Source organism: Urocampus carinirostris, chromosome 10 (assembly GCF_059441175.1).
Source record: "Urocampus carinirostris isolate Australia breed hairy pipefish chromosome 10, RoL_Ucar_1.0, whole genome shotgun sequence".
NCBI classification, from domain to species: domain Eukaryota; kingdom Metazoa; phylum Chordata; class Actinopteri; order Syngnathiformes; family Syngnathidae; genus Urocampus; species Urocampus carinirostris.
In genome coordinates, this window is record NC_142358.1 from 4965523 (window position 1) to 4990955 (window position 25433).

The 25433-nt window shown below is 37.4% G+C and overlaps 1 protein-coding gene across 3 annotated transcripts in view; it reads left to right on the forward strand.

The window, feature by feature from the left end:
• Positions 1 to 25433, forward strand: part of tenm4 (teneurin transmembrane protein 4) — a 287914-nt gene that overhangs the window by 22466 nt on the left and 240015 nt on the right. For 2 of the 3 annotated variants that reach the window (XM_088346405.1, XM_088346406.1), the window contains exon 2: positions 22747 to 23008. In XM_088346405.1, coding sequence (XP_088202531.1) covers positions 22801 to 23008 — 208 coding nt within the window. In that variant the 5' untranslated portion in view covers positions 22747 to 22800. Of the gene's footprint in view, positions 1 to 774; positions 1118 to 6306; positions 6411 to 22746; positions 23009 to 25433 lie in introns of those variants that run through there. The other variant, XM_088346404.1, reaches the window with a different exon arrangement.

Sequence of the window (25433 nt, forward strand, 5' to 3'; positions counted from 1 at the left end):
TAAAGAAACTCAATAATGGAATTCAATTTTTAAGTCATTTTCATTTTAAGGATTGGTAAGAAAATTAGAATAAAATAAAAATGTAACATGCATAACGTTTCCCTTATCTCAGAAACAAAAAGAGTGCAATAAAAGATACCATGATTTTATAAAAACAAATCAGCAGCCTTTTGATAAGGTAAAGAAAATCATACCTCATTAATCGAGTTTACATATGATTTTCTGTGTAAATGCCAATCAAGTCAGTGTATGGGTAAAACACAGCAGCAGCATCTTCTTCTTTATTTTGATATTCAAAGCAGCCATTCTCGGACCACTTAAAAAAGGGTGGAGCTTGCGCTCCGCTGGGCTCCAATCAGAAGAGACGGGAGAGAGGAAAACAAGCGAAGGAGCTGAAGGAGCTCTAAGAGTCTTTTATTAGGTGTTAAAGACTTGGATAGAGTTTAGATTTTGAATTTAAGATTGTGGTTATGATTTTGTCATAGAGTTAGTATTCAAAGTTATGATTTCAAAGGAGGGTTTTCAAGCTACTCTTTGGATCTTGAGCTAGGTATTAAAGACTGGATTCTGCTTAATATCAGGATATCAGGTCAGGGTTTTAATTTCAAGCTACTGTTATGATCTAAATTTAGGTATAAACTCGTTTGATTGTATCTAAAATCGTAATATAAAACTATGTGTAGGGTTTTAAGATAAGGATAGGGTTGGAGGTAATAGTTTTAAAGTAGGGTTTTCATCACGTCAATTTCTATGTTTCCTCCCCGACAGTGACAACAACCGTGACGTACTTGCCAAACACGTCACAGTAATCATTTTTTGACACGTTTGTCTCCCGCCGCCGATTTTCCACTTTAAATGTAAAACAGGCGCCGGCTAATCAACGCTCAGGCGGCTCGCTCCTTTCCCGTCATGTCATCCCAGCACCGTTTTATTTTATCGTTTTTAGGCTGAAACGCGAAACGATATCTGACGTTTAGTTTTAATTAAGCGGAAAACGGGCAGCAGATCGTCAACGACACCTGGGAAAAGATCCAGAAAGGAGCTTTTTGTGATTTCTGTGGCACATCTATTCATCGAATAAGGCAGAAAAAAAGAGTGGAGCCGCTTCAGGGTACTCGTAAGTCTGCTGTGTTCCGTCACGCAAAGGCGTACAACGAGGGAAAAAAAACCCTAGCCCGATTCTACATAAAGAAAATGACATAGTTAAAAGATTGATAAAACATACCTCGCACACCTTTCAGCTGTTGGAAAAAATGTGTAGCCGCTTCAAGGTAGTTGTGAGTCTGCTGAGTTTCGTCATGCAAAGGTGGACGACGGCGATAAACGTGAACCCAATTGTACGTATCAGAAAATATTCATGTAAAAGAATAGATCAAACAAGAGAACACAAAAAATGTCATACCTTGAAGGACATTAGTAACATAAGGACATACATTTCTTAATAATACTAGTATACATGTGTATTTATCTATTTATAAAAATATTTGATAAAATTAAATTTTTAATGATTTTATCATTTTATTAATTTATATATGATACGTGATAGAAATACATTTATATACAGATTTTCTCGACCTAATAACTAAACTAATAGGCAAATTGACTTGACTTGACTTTTGGTTTAGTGTTTTGACAATGCTAATTTCATTTATTTTTTATAAATTGTGAATTTGAAATAACTTTAAGTGTCCAAGTATAAGTGTTCAACACAATCTTCTGCAGGTGAATTGTATATTACAGTTATCTCTTCTTGGTATCAAATTTAAAACAATTGATTAGTAATTCAGAATAAAAACAAGTCTCGTATGATTGTTGACATGCTAAATGCCAAATCGTTTTTCTGACTTATTAGCTAAACCAGTAAGAACCTTTTGATTTATATTTTCTACACTGTTCATCTGAAATCACGTTAAATGTCTGAGTATAGGTATTCAACCTTATACAGATTAATCGTCAATATGTTAGAAAGATTAATCGGATACTGAGATAGTTGCTCTTTGCTGTCAAATCTAAAATCATTAAAGAGTAACTCAGAATAAGAACAGGTCTTGTATGACTGTTAGCATGCTAACTAGCAAATCGAGTCAGTAACTAGCCCCCCCCAAATTGCTTGTTACCAAACTTGTTCAACATGACAACGGCATTAACATGCTTTGATAATGCTCAGAACAAGCCGCCACTTCCCCCAACCCAGGTTTGGAGTCTTTCCTGACAAGTTAGCGAGGCCCCCTTTTTAGGAGTCCTGGGGCCCCAGGGAGGCTCAGGTTACAAGCGACCGATCCCTAGTGAATCAGCCGAGGCCAGCAAAATAACAGCTCGCCATCTGGAAGTGATGCGGCTGCCGTCTTCGCCTTCAATCATGATGACCTCAATTAAGTTTCATTTGTTGACCAGTTTTATTCGCTCCTCCGCGTTTCTTTGGCGGAAATTCTTATCCATTGCATTTTCTACTTCAGCGGTTTTTGCAAATGTTGCTTCTCCGATTGGGGGGAGGGTTTACTTGAAAATGCATTGCAATTACTTGTTTTTTAGCCTTTAGAAGTGCCTAGACTTAGCAAATATTTTAGCTATGGCAGCCACATCAGCAAATAGCAGTACTTTTGTGCTAGCTTCTCTTTAGCAGAGGCATCACTACAGGAGTTGACAGAAAATAATTTAACTGCTAATGCCACCGTTAGCATCCGGGGTTAGCATCCAGAGGTTAGCAACCAGCCGTTAGTATATAGTGGTTTATTCAAACTCGCTTCTATTGATCGAGTGGGAAGATTTGAATGAAATGTATATTTCAATGCCATTTTTCAAACACATAATTGATTATAAAATGAATGAATAATTAGTTGTGGCCAATTGAATGATACAACACCATCAAAGACTTGGACAAACATATATTGTTTGTCTCTGAGACTTATTCCAGTCCTCAGCCAGGACTTAGTGCACATTTTTGCTAATGTAGCTGTTTGCTGCATGAACAAATTTGTTGGGAAGCTAAGATCTCTTACTGACCAATAAATGGACAAAAATGAAGGTCAGCCTCAACACTCTTAAGTAACTGAGGAAGGGAAGAAACATTTTAAGTGGTCTTAGATTTTATCTGGTGAGCGGGTTTGGCAGGTTTGTTGAATTTTGTCTGAAAATATATGGTGTAGCGCTCTTTTTTTTTTATATAAATATTTTTGCTTCTATGGCTCTTTGGGTCGAAAATGTTCCCGAGCCATGCTCAAATAAAAACAAAATTTCAAAGTAAGACGATGCCGAATGTTTTGACAGTATCTTTACCTTGAACAAAACATGAAGAAAAGATAATGCCAAATATGTTGGCATGGAAATTATTATTATTATTATTATGCAGCACGGCGGCGCAGTGGTTAGCGCGTGTGCGGCACAGTTCTAAGGTCCTGGGAACCTCTTGTGTGGGTTCAAATCCAGCTACCGGACTTCCTGTGCGGTATGTTATCCCCGTGCTTGCGTGGGTTTACTCCGGGCACTCCGGTTTCCTCCCACATTCCAAAGACATGCATTTCAGGTGGATTAGCCGGTCCATATTGTCCCTAGGTGTGAATGAGCGAGCGAGTTGTCTTTCCCTGTGTGCCCTGCGATTGGCTGGCAACCAGTTCAGGGTGTCCCCTGCCCAATGCCCGATGATTGCTGGGATGGGATCCAGCACCCCCGCTACCCTACTGAAGATAAACGGTGCAGCTAATGAGATGAGATGAGATGTTGGCATGCTAATTGAACAAACCATGAAAGGATGATGACGTACCACGTATATTTAAACACTAATTCTAAAAAAATCATGAGGCAAAATATGTTGGGACGCTAACCAGCGCCAACTGACCAAAACAAAATATGAAGGTAAGACACTGCAGAATCTGTTAGGGCATTAATTAATCAAAATGTAAAAGAAGGCTGACATGGGAAATAAATGGGAACACTAACTCTAATTAAACAAAACATAAAAGGATGACAAGGCAGAATATGTTGGGACACTAAAGATTTAAGAATAATGTTTGCCGGAAAACGAAAAAAAACTGAACAAAGTTGGAGGAACCTTGCTTTACTGTATGAGTGTGCCCCCCCCCCCCAAACGTTTCCTCCCCCCACGAATTCACCTTATGAGAGTTCTTTGTGAGAGAGCACCTTGACAAAGCCGGCCTTTGTTCCCGAGAGAGCCTACTTGGTATGCCGGAGGTTAAGAGTGGATGTTTTTGACCGAACCTTCCCGCTCGGTATAGGGATGGGGTGTGGGGATGGTGTTGGGGGGTTCAGACAGGGTCTTTCTTGACCCCACTTAAACGGGGGACAATGAGCGCACTTGAGTTGGGGTCCTCTTTGGCCTACGATATCGAGCAGCGCTACAGAAGAAAGGCGGTGAGAAAAGAAAAAAAAATCTCATGAGCTTATAGTTGGGTTTTGAGGGCTTATTGGGAGAGTAATATAATATTTTAATTTTAACAATATTAAAAGTTGTACAAATACAAAAAATGGTTTCATGGCTGGACTTGATCTGTTATGAGTTCTTTTGAAACATATGATCTGGAAAAAGTTCAATAATACTAAAAAAATAAACAATAAAACAATCATCAATTCAATTTTTATTTTGCCCCAAATTGTCACATTTTTATCAATAAAAAAGTCTCAATAGTTAAAAGCTTTCCATTGTTTTTTAAATTAAAATATTCTAAATGAAAAATAAATCCTCAAAATGAATTTAACCCACTCAGTGCCATTGACTGATTTTAAAGTCATTGGCTTGAAATATTTTATTGACATAGACAACTATAGAGGTCTATGTCAGCCATTGACCTAAAGTGAAATTATCATTTCATTTCATATTATTCTATATTTGAATTGTTTGCATTACATATTTTAAATACTTTTGTTCCATTTTTAATTTTTAATGTTTTTTATTTTTGTCATTTTTGTAACTGTTTTTATTCATTCATTCATTCGTTATCTGCACCGCTCATCCTCAGTAGGGTCGCGGGGGAGCTGGATCCCATCACAGCTATCCTCGGGCAGTGGGCAGGGGTCACCCTGAACTGGTTGCCAGCTAGTCGCAGGGCGAACAGAGACAGACAACTCTGCTCATTCACACCTAGGGACAATTCAGACCACCGAATTAACCTGACATGCATGTTTTTGGGATGTGGGAGGAAACCGGAGTGCCCGGACTAAACCCACGCAAGCACGAGGAGAACATGCAAACTCCACACAGGAAGGTTCGACCTCATGACCTCAGAACTGTGCCGCACACGTGTTAACCACTGTTACATTTATTTTACATTTATAACGTTTCTATTCCCAACACTGCTGATATGGCGGGCCACTTTTGGCCCGAGTTTGGCACATGTGGGCTCGAGAATGGCTGTTTCTAAGTGGGGTGGGGGGTTGAACCAGGGATAGGGGTGGCGGGGGGGGGGATCCGTTTGTACCTACGCACAACACGCCACTATTGTATGGGACCATGAGACGTTTCTGTGTGGGCGACTGCATGAGTGCTTTGTGTCCTTCTGAAATGAAAACTGCCCATTGAAGCTTTGTTTTCAGCGCTGTTTAAAAATTCTCAGAGCATGGCGGCTTTTGTTCCACATCAGAGCCTGAAAAAATCCTGAAAAATACAATTAGCCAGGACGAAATAGAAATCACAGTAATACCATTTACCAAATAAGGTGACCTCAAACAGTTGGCTTTTTGAGGCTTGGCTTTTTTAATAACAGTTCATTTTATGTATACTTTATATTAACCTTAATATTTTTTTAGATTTATTAGGTGTCTGTTTAAAAAAAAAAAAAAAAATAAAAATATATATATATATATATATATATATATATATAATTTAAATGTTTTAATTCTATTTTTCATGTATTCCCTTTTTTCTTATGTTTTATTACAATTTTTGTTTTTGGACTTTTTATGAATATTTTCATTAGATTTTTTTATTTAATTTGAATTCATTATTATATTTTTTAAAGGCTTTATCTATTTTATCTTTATATTTAACATCTGTTATTTAGATTTTAATTCCCTGTCAAAATTATTTTTTCAATTATCTTTTTATAACAATTATATTTTAATTGTTCCTTAAATTTGTAATGTTTTTTTCTTGTTTTTTTTTCCTTTTTTTTTTTTTTAATTATTTTAAATCACACAAAGTCAAGTCAAGTCAAGTCATTTTTATTTGTATAGCCCTTAATTACAAATAGTCTCAAAGGGCTTCACAAGTTATTACATATAAGAAGTTTAGGTTATTCGTATGCTATAGAGTACAAGTGAGTTTTAAGCTTGGATTTAAACATTTCCACTGAGGTTGCAGATCGGATCTCAGGGGGAAGAGCATTCCACAACACCAGTGCACGGATGGAGAACGCTCTCGAACCAGCGGAACACTTCTTGGCTCTTGGGATCACCAGGTGACCGGCGCTCTCGGAATGAAGGCCTCGGGCCGGGACATAGGGGGAAATCAGATCTGAAAGATATGAGGGGGAAAGTCCATGTATGATTTTGTATAGTAATAGGAGAACCTTAAAATCGCATCTTAGGCTAACAGGGAGCCAATGCAGGTTAGCCAAAATTGGGGTGATGTGATCGTACTTTTTTGTCCTTGTTAAAAGCCTCGCTGCAGAATTTTGTACCAGCTGAAGACTCTTGAGTCTGGTCATCGGAAGACCGGAAAGTAGTGCATTACAGTAATCGAGACGGGAGGTAACAAACGCATGAATTATGATTTCCGCATCCGACTGGGAAAGTATAGGACGAAGTTTAGCAATGTTACGGAGATGGAAGAAAGCGGTTCTAGTCATTTTCTTCACATGTGTTTGAAAGGACAGATCGGGTCGAAAATGACACCTAAATTTTTAAGTGAGTCGCTCTGTGTGATGTGGCAATTGTCTATGTTCACAGCGGTTTTAGAGAATAAGTCACGGGACTTAGATGGACCAATAACTGACATTTCAGTCTTTTCAGAGTTAAGACGCAGGAAATTGAGTGACATCCACTCTTTTATCTCAGTGAGGCAGGCCTCCAAATTTCCACAGTTTAGTGTGGCAGATTCCTCCATCGGGAGATAGAGTTGAGTGTCATCTGCGTAGCAATGGAAACTGATATTATACTTGCGAATAATACTACCTAGTGGAAGCATATAAATGCTGAAGAGAAGGGGGCCAAGCACTGAACCCTGCGGAACACCACAAGTAACACTAAATGGCTCAGATGTCAATTCGCCATATTTAACACAGTGTGTCCTATCTGAGAGGTAGGATCTGAACCATAAGAGGACGTTTCCTGAGAGACCAATCCATTTTTCCAACCGTTCTAGTAAGATATTATGGTCCACTGTGTCAAATGCAGCACTAAGGTCCAGCAGCAGCAAAAGTGATGATGCGCCAGAGTCCATTGCCCGTAGGAGAGCATTGGTTGATCCATAGTATTATTTTTGGAATTGTCATTTGATATATTTATTATTTTAATTATTATTCTTTTTTATTATTTTTTTTTGTATAATTTGATTTACCTTTTTTATTAATTCATATTATTTCAAAGGTTCTTACATTTTATATTTACCCGGTATAATTTAGATGTCATCAATTTGCTTCGTTCATTTTAATTTTTCATTTATTATTTATGTTATTTGTTTTATATATTTATTTAAGTATTTCAAATTGATTTGTTTATTATTTCATTTTTTATTTTATATATTTTTTTAATGTTTTATTTATAGTTATTCTTTTACTTTATTTCATTTAAAATATTGTTACCATTCCAATGTTTCTTTAATTTGATTTAATACTATCTTGTCAATGTTTTCATTTTATTGGATCTTTATTTATTTCATATTCATTCATAAGGTTTTATGTCAACCAAGAATTTCCCCAGTTGAATGTTGCTTAAAAAAACACATGATGACAAACTTTTCCCCCCCTTTTTTTAAATCTCCTTTTTTTAAAAACACATTGTGTTGTTTCTCCAGTCCCTTACGCATGAGTTTCTGATTCATTCCGTAAATGTCTGGAAAAAAACGGAACTTCTAAACTCTATCTTTGCGTAGTTACGAGCTGAGCAAATAGTCCAATTTGTCTCGAGTGAGGGACGCATAATTGGCGTCATTCCTGCCGTTTTCTAGTTTGATCATGCCGAGTATATGATTGTGTTGTTCATAAATAATTGCAAATATTCCGGTCGCACAAAGATAAAAAGACTTTTTTTCATTGACGCTTTCCGAGCAATAATAATGCACCGTTGGGTTTATTATGGAGCTTGGCGGTTGATGTAATGATTGAAAAAATACTTTCTAATGTTTTGTGTACAGAGTCACCTAAACGTGTTGAAGTCATTTTTAGATTAGAAAAGAAGTATTTCATGTTAAGATTAAACGTATCATCAGTATTATATTGAAAATTTTCATCGTTCCTATTTCATTTTTATGTAAGTATGTAATGTTTATTTTATTTTTTTGGATTCTTTTTGATCTATTCTTTTTATTTATATCCGTTTTTTAAATTATAGCATTGTGTTTTACGGCGCTAATGTTGATTAGAACACGTTAAAAAAAGAAAAAAATGAAGATTTGGTATGTATTTTAAAATGTCTTTTTAATTCATTTATTAATTTTTTTTAAAAAAATATTAATTTTTTTCAACATTTTCATTTATTTTAATTCGTGATTTAATTCTTTTATTTAATTTAAATGTTTTTTTTATTTTATAATGTCTATGTATTATCATTATTTTTATTATTCTTACTGAATTCTCTTTTTAGGGTCGTGATGTTGATTTAATATAAAAAAAAGAAAGAAGAATGAAAGAAAGAAAGAAGAAAACACATAATGAAACATTATATCAGCATACTGTAAAAAAAAGTAAATAAGCATTGGTTAACGTTTTATTTCAATAAATAACGATTCATTTGACCTGTGCAAGCTAGCTTTTTACATATGTTTAGTCTTGAGATAAAAAATCCGGAAGTGCGAGTGATTATCGTTGTCGTCTTATGTTTACATAGAGACCTTTTTTTTACGCGTTCACTTGAATGCACCGCTGCACTTTTGGGGGGGGGTGGCTTAGCTTTTGATCCTGGGTGAAGTCCCGGGTACCCCAACTTCAATCCCCAAACCCCCTTCTCATTTCACCCTGGCTGAGGTTGAATTTCAATTTTTGGGACGAGCTATTCAGCAGGAACTCATCACACTGAAATGGAAAATCTCTATTGAAAACACACCTTTGGGGGGTAGGAGTTCTTTTGAATAGGGTCTCACCATGTAAAAGACTTTCAGAGGTGGCTTGTTTCTGCATTTTATCAATGGACCCCAAGTACAATGTAGCCATAACAGGCAACGATAACCCGCTGCGGTGCTGGCGGACATGTTGATCTGGTTCGATGCTTTGAGCGGCACAAAGCGTCTGGAAAGTACAAATTCCCCGATGGACTGTTGTGTTTAAGAGCAGTGTGCTCACGGCTGACGGATTCACTGACCGCCAGGGTCATAAGGGCACAACTTCCTCTGGTGTTTTTTGGATAGTAAAGCCTGGCAGCGCCCAATTCTCCCCAGGCCATTTGTTTTGGGAAATAGCCCACATGAAACAGATAGTACTTGTTTCAATGGTTAACTGATCTGACTCAGAGACAACACCTGCATCATTTGGTTGCCGTTTTTTTTGTTGGGTGTACAGCGCCATTCTGCTTCTCAGTGATTAGCTGGACCTCTGCAATGAAAGGCAACAGCGTTTGTACAAAAGTACTTATACTACTGTATGTCCTAGACCATTGGAGGAAAACTACTGCAGTTTGAAATCTGAGTAGCACATTTAAAGAATAAATATATATATATATATATATATATATATATATATATATATATATATAATATGTGTATAAATATATATAAACATTATAATATAATAATATAATTATAAGTATGTATGTATATGGCAACAATTGGAATTAAGTATTATTTTTCTTATGTTACTATTCTTGGTCTATTTAGTAATTATTTACTAAAATAAAACCGTACTTTAACAGTTTAACACTACTTGAAATAATACATACATCATTATCTGCACCGCTGGAGCCCATCCCAGCCATCCTCGGGCAGTGGGCAGGGGACACCCTGAACTGGTTGCCAGTCAGTCGCAGGGCACACAAGGACAGACAATTCGCTCCTGACCTCAGAACTGTGCCGCACACGCGCTAACCACTGCGCCGCCGTGCTGCCCACTTTGAATAAAAATAATAAAAAATAGAACCCCTTAATATTGAATTTTTTTTTTGATGGAGCGAACATTGTGTAATTGTACCTTTTATTTTATAGGTGATATTCTTATTTTATTTTTACAAATATTTCTAGAGACATATCATACCTGTCAACCTCCACGGCTCCATGCCCATACAAACTGTCGTATTTTCCCTTACAAAATAATCTTACATCATACTTTTTATTTTCGGAATGATGCATGATGGGAAATCCCCAGGCGGCAGACGCATGCACACAATAGCATCAAACCGCTTGCTTCGTTTGCTACGAAAAAACGATACCGAGATAGAGGCTACCGCGGCGAACTCGTTAGACTTGAATGATTTGCCGTTTCGTGATAGTCGGTGTTTACTGGATGGTACCCATATGTGAAAAATTAGTGCGTGTGTGGCAGAGTTCTGAGGTCATGGGTTCAAATCCAGCTACCATCGTTCCTGTGCGGAGTTTGCATGTTCTCCCCGTGCTTGCGTGGGTTTCCTCCGGGCACTCCGGTTTCCTCCCACATTCCAAAAAAAGGTTAATGGGTCGGTCGAAATTGTCCCTAGGTGTGAATGAGCGAGCGAATTGTCTGTCCCTGTGTGCCCTGCGACTGGCTGGCAACCAGTTCACGGTGTCCCCTGCCCACTGCCCGAAGATGGCTGGGATGGGCTCCAGCACCCCGGTGACCCTACTGAGGATAAGCGGTACAGATAATGGATAGATGGATGGATATAATAAAAGTAATTAATGTTGAAAACCATTTATATACAATAAAACATTGTTAAAAATAAACATTACAATAATTATATGATACACTTTTGCTCATTTTAGGATTCAAAAAAAAATCTTACTGTAAATTAAACACAAATTTTTGCTCACAAAAACATATTACCCAAAGTTAGCAAAAGTATGTATGTTTGGATCTTTTTTTTTCCCTTTTTCAACCGTTAAGTTTCTCATTTTTCTGTGAAGGCCGAGATAAAACATATTGGAATAAGTAAGATAGTACTCGAACAAGCAAAGTCTGCATTGCATTTCATACAATAACAACAAAATCAAGTCTAAATTGAAAAGTTGAAAAGAAATTGCGTTCAAGTCAAATGACAATCGGTTTTCTGCATTCGGTTTAGCTGGGGTCACAAGCGGAGTGTCTCCATCAATCGTATTTGAACTTTCCGCTTTGCGTCTGATGTAAAGAGCAGCACGTGTTTAATTAGGACGGGCACAAGACGGTGAGATTTATACGCCGTTGCCGCTGAATAGCAACTCGCTAATTGCGTGATGGATAGTGAAGTCATTTGCATTTATATTGCACCTAAGACCCCCCCCCTCCTCCCATTTGCAATAGTGTTTTTTTAAGAGACTCCTGACACCTGAGCAACACGGCGTGTTCTTGGTGGGGGACTTAGGTCTGGCTCCAATTGACACATTAGCAAGTAGCTAAAACCTGACGGGTGACAAGCAATGTTCCCTCTAATTTTCCACGGGTCTGAGCGTTCACACATAGTTGGTGAGCAACGCTTGAAACAATAGCGAGCAACAGCAATCTCAAGTGTGGCAACTAAGTCATTATCGAACATGTCCAAAACTTGACATCAAGTTACATTTTGCTGAATTTACGGCAATGCAATGTTTTTTCACTTTTGAATGAATTGACTAATGTATTATTGCAAAGGTTTTACGGCCTACAAACATAATTCGTTTTTACAACAATTCTTTCACAAGATTTCCATTTCTTTTTTTTCCTGGTATCTTTTGTCGCATAATACTACCATTTTTGGGGGCTTATTTAGTCGGTTGCACGATACACAACTGTATTTAATTACATTTTCAGGGGAAGTACAATATTGGCAACAAGATTGACTTGGTATAATTGGAAATTATTTGAATGCAACACAAACTTTTTCTTTTTCTGTTTTTTTTCAGTTTTTTTTTTTAATTCCTTTGAAAAAAATTTCATTGTGTTTATTTTTTCCTAGCAGTTACTTTTTCTGTGTTCTCGACTTACTTTTTTCCTTTGTTTCTTTCTTGCCTTTTTTCATTTTTTTTTCTTCTAAATTTTTCCTTGCTTTTCTCTTCGTTTTATTCTCAGCTTTTCACTACTTTTTCATTTTTGTATTTTTATCTTTTTTGTTCTATTCCCCATTCCTTTAAGTCATTTTGTGCATAATTTTACATAATATTTGGTCAAATAGGGATGAAAGAAGCAAAAACAACCTGAAGAGCCGTTTAGGACCCCAAAGAGCCGGTTCCTTTTATTGAGCCGAGCCGAAGAAGCCGGTTCTCGAAAAACTTTAAAAACTCACACACGCAGTTTAGAGGGAACATTGCGCTGGATAGATTTTCTTGTGCGCTGAGAATGTGCAGGCAGTGCGCGATTGCGCACGCGCACAGCTTAGAGGGAACACTGGACACAACATCAGGGGAACCCGCGTATTTTTACCTTCATGCACTGTAACTTTGGCTTAAGTCGCTTCTTAATTAGTAATTTTGAGCCTTCATTTTTGTGCGCTGGCTAGATTTTCTTGTGCGTTGAGAATGTGCGAGCAGTGCGCAATTGCGCACGCGCGCAGGTTAGAGGGAACACTGGTGGGAGGCAGAAGATATTCGTTTTACTTCGACCTTAACTTCAAAATACCGCATTTAGAACACAACGTCAGGGGAACCCGTGTATTTTTACCTTCAAGCACAGTAACTTTGACTTAATTCGCTTCTTAATTAGCAATTTCGAGCCCTGATTTTTGTGAGCCGGCTAGATTTTCTTGTGCGCGGAAAAGCTCTGGGTAGTGCGCAATTGCAGCTTAGAGGGAACATTGGTGACAAGCAACGGGGAACATTTTGGGGAAAGTGTTTTATTTCTTACAGGGTTTCTAATAATACCCCAACCTAATTGTTTTTTTACCATAGACAACCATAGACGTCAACAATTTAATTTTAGCTGGACCTTATAGACTTCCATTCAAGCCTTTGAGACTCTTTGTGATTAAGGGCTATAGAAATAAACATGACTTGACTTGACATTGACTGCAATAGACGTTGACGATTCATAGATGGCTATTGTATTGATGTCAATATCCATTTGAGCTAGACTGCCATAGAACACTATGGATGTCAAAAATCCAGTTTAGCTAGACTGCCATAAACTGCAAAATATTTCAAAGATTCCATATAGCGAGGTTGCCATGATTGCCATGGATGTGAAAATCCATTTTAGTCAGGCTGCCATTGAGATGTATAAATGCCAAAGATCCATTTGAGTTAGGCTGCCATAAAGGGCTATAAATGTCTGAAATACTGTTTATTCTAGCTAGCCTGTCATAGATGGCGATAGATGCTAAAGAGCCAGCTAAACTACCGTAGACGGGCATAGATGTCAAAAAACAATTTTAGCTTGGCCACCATAGACAGCTATATACACCTAAGAACCATTCTTGCGAGATTGCTGCAGCGAGGTGTTTGCGTCCAAGATCCATTTGTAGCTAGTTTGTCATAGTCAGGAATAGAAGTCAATTATCATTTTAGTTAGCCTGCCATAGACTGCTGTAGACGTCAACGATTCATTATAGCTTAGATGCCATGGATGCTACAGATGCCAAAGATCAATTTTAGCCAGGCTGCCCCATGGACAAGTATTGATGTCAAAGACACATATTAGCTAGGCTGCAATTGATGGCCATTGAGGATAAATATCCATTCTTCCTAAACTGGGTTATTAACATATCCGAACCGTTTTAGATATGCTGTCAATGATGGGTAACGATGACTACAATCCATTTTAGCTTGAGGGTAAAAGATTGGTACACACTTCCAAGGCCCTCAGATTCAAAAATACTTTATTGTCATGAAAAAAGCCAGAAAAAAAAAGTGTATACAGAACGAAATGTCGATACATCTGACCCGCAGTTTCCTTGAATGTACAGATATAAATAAAATGTTGTATTGAGTTGGAGTATTAAACTACTAATAATATACTAAATAATACGAAAATTCACATCCAAAATAAATTTAGTGAGGCTCCTATAGATGGTCGTAGATTTAAAAAATCTATAGCTGTGCTGACGAAAACAGGTATAGAAGTCATAGATCTATTTTAACTAAGCAGCCATAGAAAGGTCTTAAAGATCACAGATTCATTTTAGCTTGATTTCCATGGACCGCTATACACGTCAAAAATCCATCCTAGTTAGACTGCCATAACTGGCCTAAGATGTCTAAAATATAATCTAGCTAGGCTGCCATAGACGGCTATGGATGCCAATTATCCAATTTTGCAAGGCTTCTAAAGATGGCTCCGGATGCTAATGGTCCATTTTAGCAAGGATACAATAGTCGAGTATAAACGTCAAAGATCAATTTTCGTTAAACTGCCATAACTGGCTTAAGATGTCTAAAATGTATTATAGCTAGGCTGTCATAAATGGCTATATATGTTTAATATTTAGTTTTGCGAGGCTTCTATAGATGGCTATGGATGCTAAAGATCCATTTTAGCAAGGATGCAACAGGCGAGTATAAACGTCAAAGGTACATTTTAGTTAGGATGAGAGAGACGTTTAAAGACGTCAAAAATGCTTTCTACCTAAGATGACATAGACATCTAAGATCCATTCTTGCTGGACTTTGCTAGACAGTGATATACTTTAAATATATATTATTTTTATGCTGCCATTGACAGCTATGTATGTGAATGTATTTTCTAACTCGGCTGCAATAGATAGGTATAGATGTCAAAGATCCATAGACGGTTTTAGTGGCCGAATACCCATTTTAGCAGAACTGCCATAGGCGTGTATTTAAATCTAAGATCAATTTTCCCTATGTCGCCATAGGCAACAAAAATCCATTCTAGCCTGGCTTTCGGTAACAGGTACAAATGTCAAAGATCAATTCTTACTTAAACGGTATTTTCATCTAAGATCCATTTTAGCTAGGCTGCCGTAAACTGATATAGACGTCAAAGATAAATTTTATTGAAGATGGCTTTGAGTGAGCTCAAATTGAATTTCCAACGTTGTACTGTACGGGAATATATAATACATCCATTATATATTGCATCCATAATCTATTCTTTAGTCCCGGTGGGCTAGCATAGAGTGAACGTGCTAACTGTGCCTCCGAAGATGCGCTTTGTAGTTCGTTTGATGTGTGAGCACGTGTGTGTGCACGTTTGCTTTCACAATGAGAAAATCTACCGCAGTCTATTGACTTCAACACACCCTCCGAATGTTTTCACTTAATTTGCTTAGCGGACAATGCTTCAGAAAAAAAAGCCGAGTCGGCACGTTGTATTTAAAAAAAACCTTGGCTAAACAGACAATCCATCATTTCTTTTGTGCCCGCTAATCAATTTGGAATCATTACATAGATAATGAACAACTTTGTGAATTAAAAGCGCGGCGGCGGCTATCTTCATCTGTTAGCCAGACGGCGCGTCAGAGACTGTAGTAAATAACTCGTCTTTGCGAGCGTTTCCCCATTAACCTTCGTCTGATGATGATAACACTTAAAAAACAGAGCCGTTATCTTTTTACGGACGCTCTTTGGTCCAATCGAAGAAGCCTTTGTTTGTTATTGTGTTCGGTGGGGCTGGTGTTGCATTTGTCGGCGCTGGGAAATAGTTGCATTCAAGGCGTAAAATAAAGATGGCGGGTTCCGATAAATGTGTTGTTCTTTTTAAACAAATTTATAAATCTTCCCAAATTCCAAAAATGTAGCAGGAATTAGAGGCATGGTTTTCGTCAAAATATCCATATTGCTCGGTAATTGTTTCAGTAAACTCATTTGACTCTTGAATCCAGAGTATTGTTTTTTTTTCTGAAAAGCGTACTTCAACTTTAAAGTTTACGCTTTAAAACTCCTTAAATAAATTTGTTAAATTTTGAGTTAAAGCAGGTTGAAATAGATAGATAGATAGATAGATACTTTATTCATCCCCGAAGGGAAATTCACATTTCCAGCAGCATCCCTGAGCTGAGAACAGTACAATAATAAAGCCAAAAGAATACAATATACAAATACCCAGTGTGACGTGCAAATGCCCACTGTAGCGTGTTATATAGAATATCTAAATAGTGGTACACAGAATACATATTGCAATAAAATTTGGTAATATGCAATGTAGGTGGTGTGGTTTAATGTGGGCTTTTACTCTGCTGGGTAGAGTTAAAGAGCCTCATGGCATGAGGAAGAAAAGATCTCTTCAGTCTGTCCGTAGTACAAGACAGTGACAGCAGTCTGTCGCTGAAACTGCTCTTCTGTCTGGAGATATTGCTGTGTAGTGGATGCGATGGATTGTCCATGATTGACCGCAGCTTTTCCAGTGCCAGTCTCTCAGCTACTGTTGTCAGGCTGTCCAACTCTTTGCTCACAACATAGCTCGCTTTCCTAGCCAGTTTATTGAGACGAGAGGCATCCTTCTTCTTGACGCTGCCTCCCCAACACGCTGCCGCATAGAAGAGGGCGCTTGCCATTACTGTCTCATGGAATATTTTCAGGAGCTTTTTGCAGATGTTGAAGGAGGCCAGCCTTCTGAGGAAGTAAAGTCGGCTTTGCCCTTTCCTACATAGAGCTTCTGTGTTGGCAGTCCAGTCCAGTTTGTTGTCCAGCTCGTGTGATGCTTTAAACCCGATTTTGTCCAGATTTAACTTAATTGTTAAAATTTGTGCTAATTGCCAAATGTTGTTTCAGTTAACACCTTTAACCCTGGTTATTTGATTCATGGCTGCTTTGCCATTACTCATTTCAGTTTATTTTTTAAATCTGTGAACATGATAGTAAAAATAATGTAAAAGACAACAAAATCATAACATATAATATACGACTACAGCTTGAATTTAGTATTTTTCAAATAATTTCTTTTCTTGAAGAACAACAGGAAATAGATGCAAGGTTAAAATTGAGGGGTGACCAACATAGTGCTCAAGAGTACCTAGTAGCCCCCTAAGAACACCTGCTCTAAAACTATTTCACCAGTCATTATGATTTTCTTGGAAGCTATCTTTTTAAATGCCTATAGAAATCATTGATATGATCAGTTTCGTTAGATATATGATGACATTTTCTAAAATTATTTTTAACACTAGCTTATTATTTATAAGATTTTATTACTCGGTGCGATTATACAAAGCAGATGTTTTAGTGGTTGATTGTGGCTATTTTAACCCTACTCATGAATACAACCTTCTTAAAACATAGTAATAACATAGTTACTACATAGTAATAACATGATGATACCATACAAAATTATCTTAGAAATGCATACCAAACTGGTAGCCAGTAAACAAAAAAAGGAGCTTTCGGCTTCAAAAAGGTTGCTGACCCCTAAACTAATTAAATTAAGAACAAATGAAGCAGGGATAAAAGCTATTTTCTGCTCCTGCTGCACATTCTTTTTCCTGCTTCATTCTGCAAAATCTCCCCCAAAATGTTTCGCTGTAACACCCGTGTCGGAAAAAGCGTGGTTGTGAGGAAGTTCCACCCACGCCGATGCAAACATAACCTCCCCAGCGGAGGTCACTGCTTTTGGCTTGCCTGTGGTTCCCCATCGGCCCCTGTCGGCCCCCGAAACATGTGCGATAAAACAACCATTGTTGAAAGGCGTTTGTCCCGATCGACAGCTGAAAGGACGGCCATGATTAATGACTTAGGGCGACCGGGCGAAGACCCCTACCGATAAGGGGGGGACGGAAACTTCACCCACTGGCCAGCTGGAAGGGTTCTTTATCCACCCGGGGGGTTCGATGATTTTTGTTGTTATTATACTGTTCCTCTAGAGTTTTACAAGCAGTGTTCCGATTTGCTGATTTTTTTGCGGAAAAAAAAGCACAAAATACATTTTTCCAGCGTTATTATAACATTCATCCATATCAGTGGGAGGCAATGTTCCCTCTAATTTTCCACGAGTCTGAGCGTTCACACAAAGTCGGTGAGCAATGCTTGAAACAACAGTGAGCAACGGCAATCCCAAGTGTGGCAACTGCGTTACCAAGAAGCCGGTTCTCGAAAAACTCTACTGACTTTACTCCATTTCGTTCTACTTCGACCTTGACTTCAAAATACCGCATTTAGAACGCTACGTCAACAAGACCCAGCGGCCTACAAAGCAGTGAAGCAGAGTGGCAAGAGAGTGGTGTGAACGGAGGAGGAAGCGAGGTTGTCGGGTCGGGCTAACCGTTAGGCTAAAGGCTAAACCCTTCAAAACGCCTCTCCCATCCATTTTCCTCTCCAACGTTCGCTCTCTGGACAATAAACTGGACCATTTACAACTGGAACTAACATCGAACCGCGAGATGACGAACTGCTTCGCTATAATTCTGACGAAGATATGGTTAAACTTATCTATCCCGGCTGACGCTCAATGAAACTGTGCGGGTCAGATGTATCGACATTTCATTCTGTATACACGTGTACATGAATGACAATAAAGTATATCTGAATCTGAATCTGAGTCATTATAAAACATGTCCAAAACTTGACATCAAGTTACATTTTGCTGAGTTTCCGGCAATGCAAAAAAAAAAATTCACTTTTGAATGAATTGACTAATGTATTGTGCAAAGGTTGTACCGGCTTCAAACGTCATTTGTTTTTACAACAATTCTTTCACACGATTTTCATTTCTTTTTTTCCTGGTATCTTTTTTTGATTACTACTAACATTTTGGGGGGCTTATTTAGTTGGTTGCACGATACAGAAGTGTATTTAATCACATTTTTTAGTGGAAGTACAATGTTGGCAACAAGATTGACTTGGTATGATTGGAAATTATTTGAATGCAACACATACTTTTTCTTGTTTTTCCCTGTTTTTTTCCATTTTTTTAATCCCTTTTAAAACAATTTCATTGTGTATATTTTTCCTAGCTGTTACTTTTTTCATTTTGTTCTCCATTTACTTTTTTCCTTTGTTTCTTTTTCTTTTTTTCTGGCTTTTTTCTGAAATTTTCCTTCTTTTTTCTCTTCCTTTTGTCTTTTTCTTAGCTTTACACTACTTTTTCATTTTGGTATTTTTTTCTTTTTTGTTCTATTCCTCCTTCCTTTAAGCCATTTTGTGCATAATTTTACATAATATTTGGTCATATAGGGATGAAAAAAGCAAAAGCAACCTGAAGAGCCGTTCAGGACCCGGAAGAGCCGGTTCCTTTTAGTGAGCCGAGCCGAAGAAGCCGGTTCTCAAAAAACTTTAAAAACTCACACACGCAGTTTAGAGGGAACATTGCGCTGGTTGGATTTTCTTGTGCGCTGAGAATGTGCAGGCAGTGCGCGATTGCGCACGCGCACAGCTTAGAGGGAACACTGGACACAACATCAGGGGAACCCGTGTATTTTTACCTTCATGCACTGTAACTTTGGCTTAAGTCGCTTCTTAATTAGTAATTTTGAGCCTTCATTTTTGTGCGCTTGCTAGATTTTCGTGTGCGTTGAGAATGTGCGAGCAGTGCGCAATTGCGCACGTGCGCAGGTTAGAGGGAACACTGGTGGGAGGCAGAAGATATTATGACTTTTTCTTTTTATATACTAATTATCTACACATGAAATAATGAAGGGAAACCCTAACCCTAACCCTTAAAATGAGCAAAATCATTTTATGTATATACTGTACATCCATTTACATTTTGTATTGTCAATTATTTTTATTTAGATTAAAATAGGAAAACATATGTGTATATATATATATATATATATATATATATCTCATCAGCTGCACCGCTTATCCTCAGTAGGGTCGCGGGGATGCTGGAGCCCATCCCAGCAATCATCGGGCAGTGGGCAGGGGACACCCTGAACTGGTTGCCAGCCAATCGCAGGGCACACAGGGACAGACAACTCATTCGCTCATTCACACCTAGGGACAATTTTGGACCGGCCAATTCACCTGAAATGCATGTTTTTGGAACGTGGGAGGAAACCGGAGTGCCCGGAGGAAACCCACGCAAGCACGGGGAGAACATACAAACTCCGCACAGGATGTCTGGAGCTGGATTTGAACCCACGACAGGTTCCTATGACATGAACTGTGCCGCACAAGCGCTAACCACTGCGCCGCCGTATAGTATATATATATATAAAATACTTTTGTAATTTTTTTTCTTAAAAACGTGTGTTGAAAATGGCCTACTCTATTGTAAAAAATGTCCATGTTTTAGGCTTCCCCAAGATGTCTGATTTCGGAGCTGTGAAATTTTGGCAAGCCAGCTTCAATCTATTTGTACGTTGTTGTTTTTTTGTGTGTGTTTGTGTTGGAACACGGAAGGCAAGACGCGCGCGCAATTGTTTTCCGCAAGTGACAGTTGCGGTTTTGTGTTTCGCATGCCATCACTTTTGCCGGCTGCAACCGTCGGACTCCATTTGTCAGGCTATTGTTTTTTGTTTTGTTTTTTCGCTGCCGATGGTTGTTACTCGCAAAAAACACTATTTTTTAAAGGAAACACACACCAACGATTTCCAGTTGTGGTTGTCTTGATTTTGCTTTACTTACCATCCATCCATCAATTCTCTGCACCGTTTATCCTCAGTAAGGTCACGGGGGTGCTGTAAGCCCATCCTAGCTATCTTCGGGCAGTGGGCAGGGGACACCCTGAACTGGTTGCCAGCCAGTGGCAGGGCGAACAGAGACAGACAACTTCAAATTCACACCTAGGGACAATTCAGACCACCCAATTAACCTGACATGCATGTTTATTGGATGTGGGAGGAAAACCCACGCAAGTACGGGGAGAACATGCAAACTCCACACGGGAGGTTCGTTCTCATGACCTCAGAACTGTGTCGCACACGCGCTAACCACTGCGTCGTTGTGCTGTCCCCACTTTCTTATTTATTCTTATTATAAAAATGTTTCTTACTGATTGTAATTTAAATAGAGATAGAACGTTAAAACAAAAAGAATTTGCTAAATGTTAATGTTACCCAAATATTTTTTTAAGGTCAGCCCAAATTAAATAAGTCAAGTCAATGTAATTCCAACTGGTTCACTGGCAGTAGATACAGACCAGACTGTTGGAGCCCTGATTCCACGAGTCGTTGTTTTTGACTGCTCCCGGAGTAGAAAGCTTGGACAGAGTTATGAAGATATCAACTTTAAGGACTGCCGACGTTCCTCAAATTTCTCAAAATACAAATTTAAATGGTTTCACTTAACTCATTTAACTCTAGGTAATTCTTGAATTCAGTTTTAGCTGGCCTTCCACTGACTGCTTTTTATAAAGATACATATATATGCAGTTATAGAGAGAGGTGGACAGGGGAATCAGACAGAGCTTAACATATAAAGCTAGGTAGAGAAAAACAAAGATCAAATAAAAAAGCAAGAGGAATAAAGATAGAGGGAGACTGAAAGAAAGAGTGAAAGAAGTATAAAGAAAAACAAAATGAGTGACAGGGAGAGAGAAAGAGAAAGGGGGAGTGAAATTGGGGTAGACATAAAAAATAAATGGAGGGCAAAGGTAATAACAAAGGGGTGAAAGAGGTAAAAATAAAAGAAAAATAGAGTGATAGGGAGACAATATGAGAAAGGGAAAGGACAGAAGAAAAGAAGGGAGAATGAAAGTGATGAAGAGAGAAAGAAGGAAAGAGGAAAAGAAAGGAATGAAATAATGAAAGAGAAGAAAGAAAGAAGGAAAGAGAATGGGGGGAAGACAGGATGAAAGAAGAGAAAAGAGGAGGAAACAGGGGAGAAGAAGGAAAATAGGAAAGTAGGAAAGGAGGATTTTGGAGAGGAAGCTTTAAAGGGAAAGAGAAAAGAAGAGAGAAAGCAAGCGAAAAGAAAAAGGAGGAAGCAAATGAGAAAAAGGGATAAAGAAATAGAGAGAAATAGAGCAAACGAGAGAGAGAGAGAGAGAGAGCGAGAGCGAGAGCGAGAGCGAGAGAGAGAGAGAGAAAGAGAAAGAAAGGGGGAAACAGATAAAAAAGAAAAATGAGAATTCAAGTGCGAGAGAAAGAGAACAAGATAGTAAAATACATCAACAGAGGGATAAAGAGAGAATTAAAGCTAGAGCAAGAGAAAAAGAGAATGTAAATGAGAAATAGTGAGAAAGACAGAAAAGATAAACTGGGCTTTTAAAAAAATGTGTTCGCAAAAAAAGTAAGTAAAGTTGGAGTGTGGCTAACATTGGGCTTGGCCAGAGAAAACCTTAAGGTTTACTGAGAATACCTAGGTTAGTTTCGTAGACCCTGTTACTATAGTAACTGCCCAAAACAGCAAATTAAATCTTGACTTCAGGGTTAGCAAACTCACGGTTCTCACTTAACTTTCTCTTTTTTTATTTCTTTAATTCTGTAGAAGATTTTGTATCATGCAAACATTTTGTATTTTCTTTCCTTTTTTTCTACTTCATTTGTTTTGACTTCTCCTGCAACAAGTGTACATTTAACATCAGATTTCTTAAAACGACTTTTTAATGCTCCTTCTTCAAAACAAGCAGCAGCTGTTTTTCATCCAAATTTAACAAGTACATCCTGTTCTGATCTTGTTTGTACCGACATGACCTCAAAACTGAAGCAATCATTTGTTTTTTTGGACAGAAGCACTGAAAGCAAAACGACCTCCTTGGCCCACCGGAAAAAGAAGCGGCAGGCATGGAGGTGAAGGAACGGCGGCCGTACCGCTCGCTGACGGAGCGGCGCTATGCCGGCTCGTCGGGCGACGGCGAGGACGGCAAAGGGCAGCCAGGCTGCTACACTTCCTCAGAGACCCTCAAGGCCTTCGACCGAGACGCTCGCGTCGCCTATGGCAACAGACTCAAAGAGATGGTGCACCACGAGGTGGATGAATTCCAGAGACAAGGTCAGATTATATTTTAATTTGGATTTAAATTTATGAAGAAAACTAATTAAAAAATAAATAAATAAATATATAAAATATTTATTATCGTCATTTCTTTCAATGTCAATATTACTATTCATCATGCATGTTGATTTCTGTAATTTTAGAAACTATTTTTAATGAAAGACATTGAAAAAGAAATTACATTTCATTTTAAAATATTTAAATATTTTTCTGGTAAAATAAGATAATCAATACAAAATTATTATTATTTGTTGTTGAGTTATTATTTATGTTCTGTTTTTATTTTAATGTTCAAATAAAGTTTTCATTCATTCATTCATTCATTATCATTAGCAGTGTCCTTACCGTTATTATTGTTATTATTATTATTACTATTACTATTATTGCATGTTGGTTTAAGATCAGGTAATTGTGTAATTGTAATCCTGTGCAGTCCTTTGAGACATTTTTGTGATTAAGTGCTATATAAATAATTTTGACTTGACTTATTATTATTAGTAGTATTATTATTATTGTGCTATACTTAATCGTAAAAAATGCACAATAACACTTGATAATACTAATATTTATGATAATGATAATTAATTCATTTTAGTTTAAATTTTGGAATTACTTTACTGAAAAAATCAATCCTGAAAATATATATTTTTTTGTGAAATAATACTATTACCTAAAATATACAGTGTTTTTACAAATATTATACTAAGAATAAGCAAAATCTTTCCAATATATTTAGGTTATTTTCTAGGAAAAAAACATATTTCTTCCTGATTCAGAAGGCTCAAAATATTTCTAATTTACTTTGCAATATTATTTACCTATTTTATCTTGTAAATTAAGTTAATTATATTTAAGTTAGATATAATGTATAATTATCATATATTACTGTTGTCCTGGTTAAACTATCGTTTGACTGAAATTTCTGTTAAAAATACACAATATTACTGGATAATGATAATAGATAGATTCAATATACATTTTCAAAATTTAGGATTAAAAAAATAAATAAATAAATATATATATATATATATATATATATATATATATATTTATATATACAGGTATATATACTATGAAAGATAGAGTTTATATTACAATATTTGTTTTATTTCATTTAAATTAAAAAAATTGCAGTATTGTTTTTTGTAAAATGATACAAAAAAAACCCATACATCTATTTTAATTTTCTGATACTATATGAAACTGTAACAGATATGACCGATGAATTATAATTTTGCTCATTTAAGAAATTATTAGAACCAAAATAATACTGAAAATAACCCCAAAATATATCTTTATTCCTGGGGAAATAATTACAATAAATTATCAAATTTTTCACATATGTCAAGTGGCAGAAACATTTTTCTATAGATAAGATCTTTTTAAAATTCGTTTTATTTGACTATGTATTGTTTTTAAGTAAACTATAAAAATGATAGACAATATTAAGAAATCTGCATGCTTTGACGAATACATTTATTGTAACAAAAATATAAAATTTCCAGAGGGGTTTTGGGGTTTTTAAGGGTTATTGTTCTATCTTCGTTATTCATTATCCATTATCCGTTATCGGTCAGTTCATATACGCTACAAAGCCTAGGAGCCGGGACTCTTATTCTCAGCCAAAAGGCCAAGCTAAGGTCACGGCCCTAAAGCCTTGCTGCGATCATTAACGAATTCGGCAGTTATTTCGAAATAAAAATAAGAACTGTGAATAAAAAAAGAAGAAGAAAAACTACTACCACTACTACCGCTACTACTACTACTACTAATAATAATTATGATGGTGATGATGAGGATGATGTGGATGACGATGATGCTCATCATGATGATCATGATGATAATATATGGTTGCCAAGTGGGTCAAGATTTAGCTTTGCATCATGGAGTGGAATTTTTGGGGAATTTTCTTATTTCCTTCTCTAAATGCGAACGAGCGACCTCAAATTTTAGTTTTGCTTAGAATCTTGAATTATTTATCAAGCCTTAACTGTTAGAAATTGATTAGGACATGTTCTTCATCAAATCACAGCACTAGCATTATAATCTATACGTGTAGCTTTTATTTCAGACACCAAAGTTCATATTTAAGTTCTGTGTTCATTTAATAATTTCATCACAATATAAACACTGCCCGGGGAGCATGGCGGCGCAGTGGTTAGCGCATGTGCGGCACAGTTCATGTCTTGGGAACCTCCTGCATGGGTTCAAATCCAGCTCCAGACTTCCTTTGCGTAGTTTGTATGTTCTCCCCGTGCTTGCGTGGGTTTCCTCCGGGCACCTCGGTTTCCTCCCACATTCCAAAAACATGCATTTCAGGTGAATTGGCCGGTCCAAATTGTCCCTAGGTGTGAATGAGCGAGTGAGTTGTCTGTCCCTGAGTGCCCTGTGATTGGCTGGCAATCAGTTCAGGGTGTCCCCT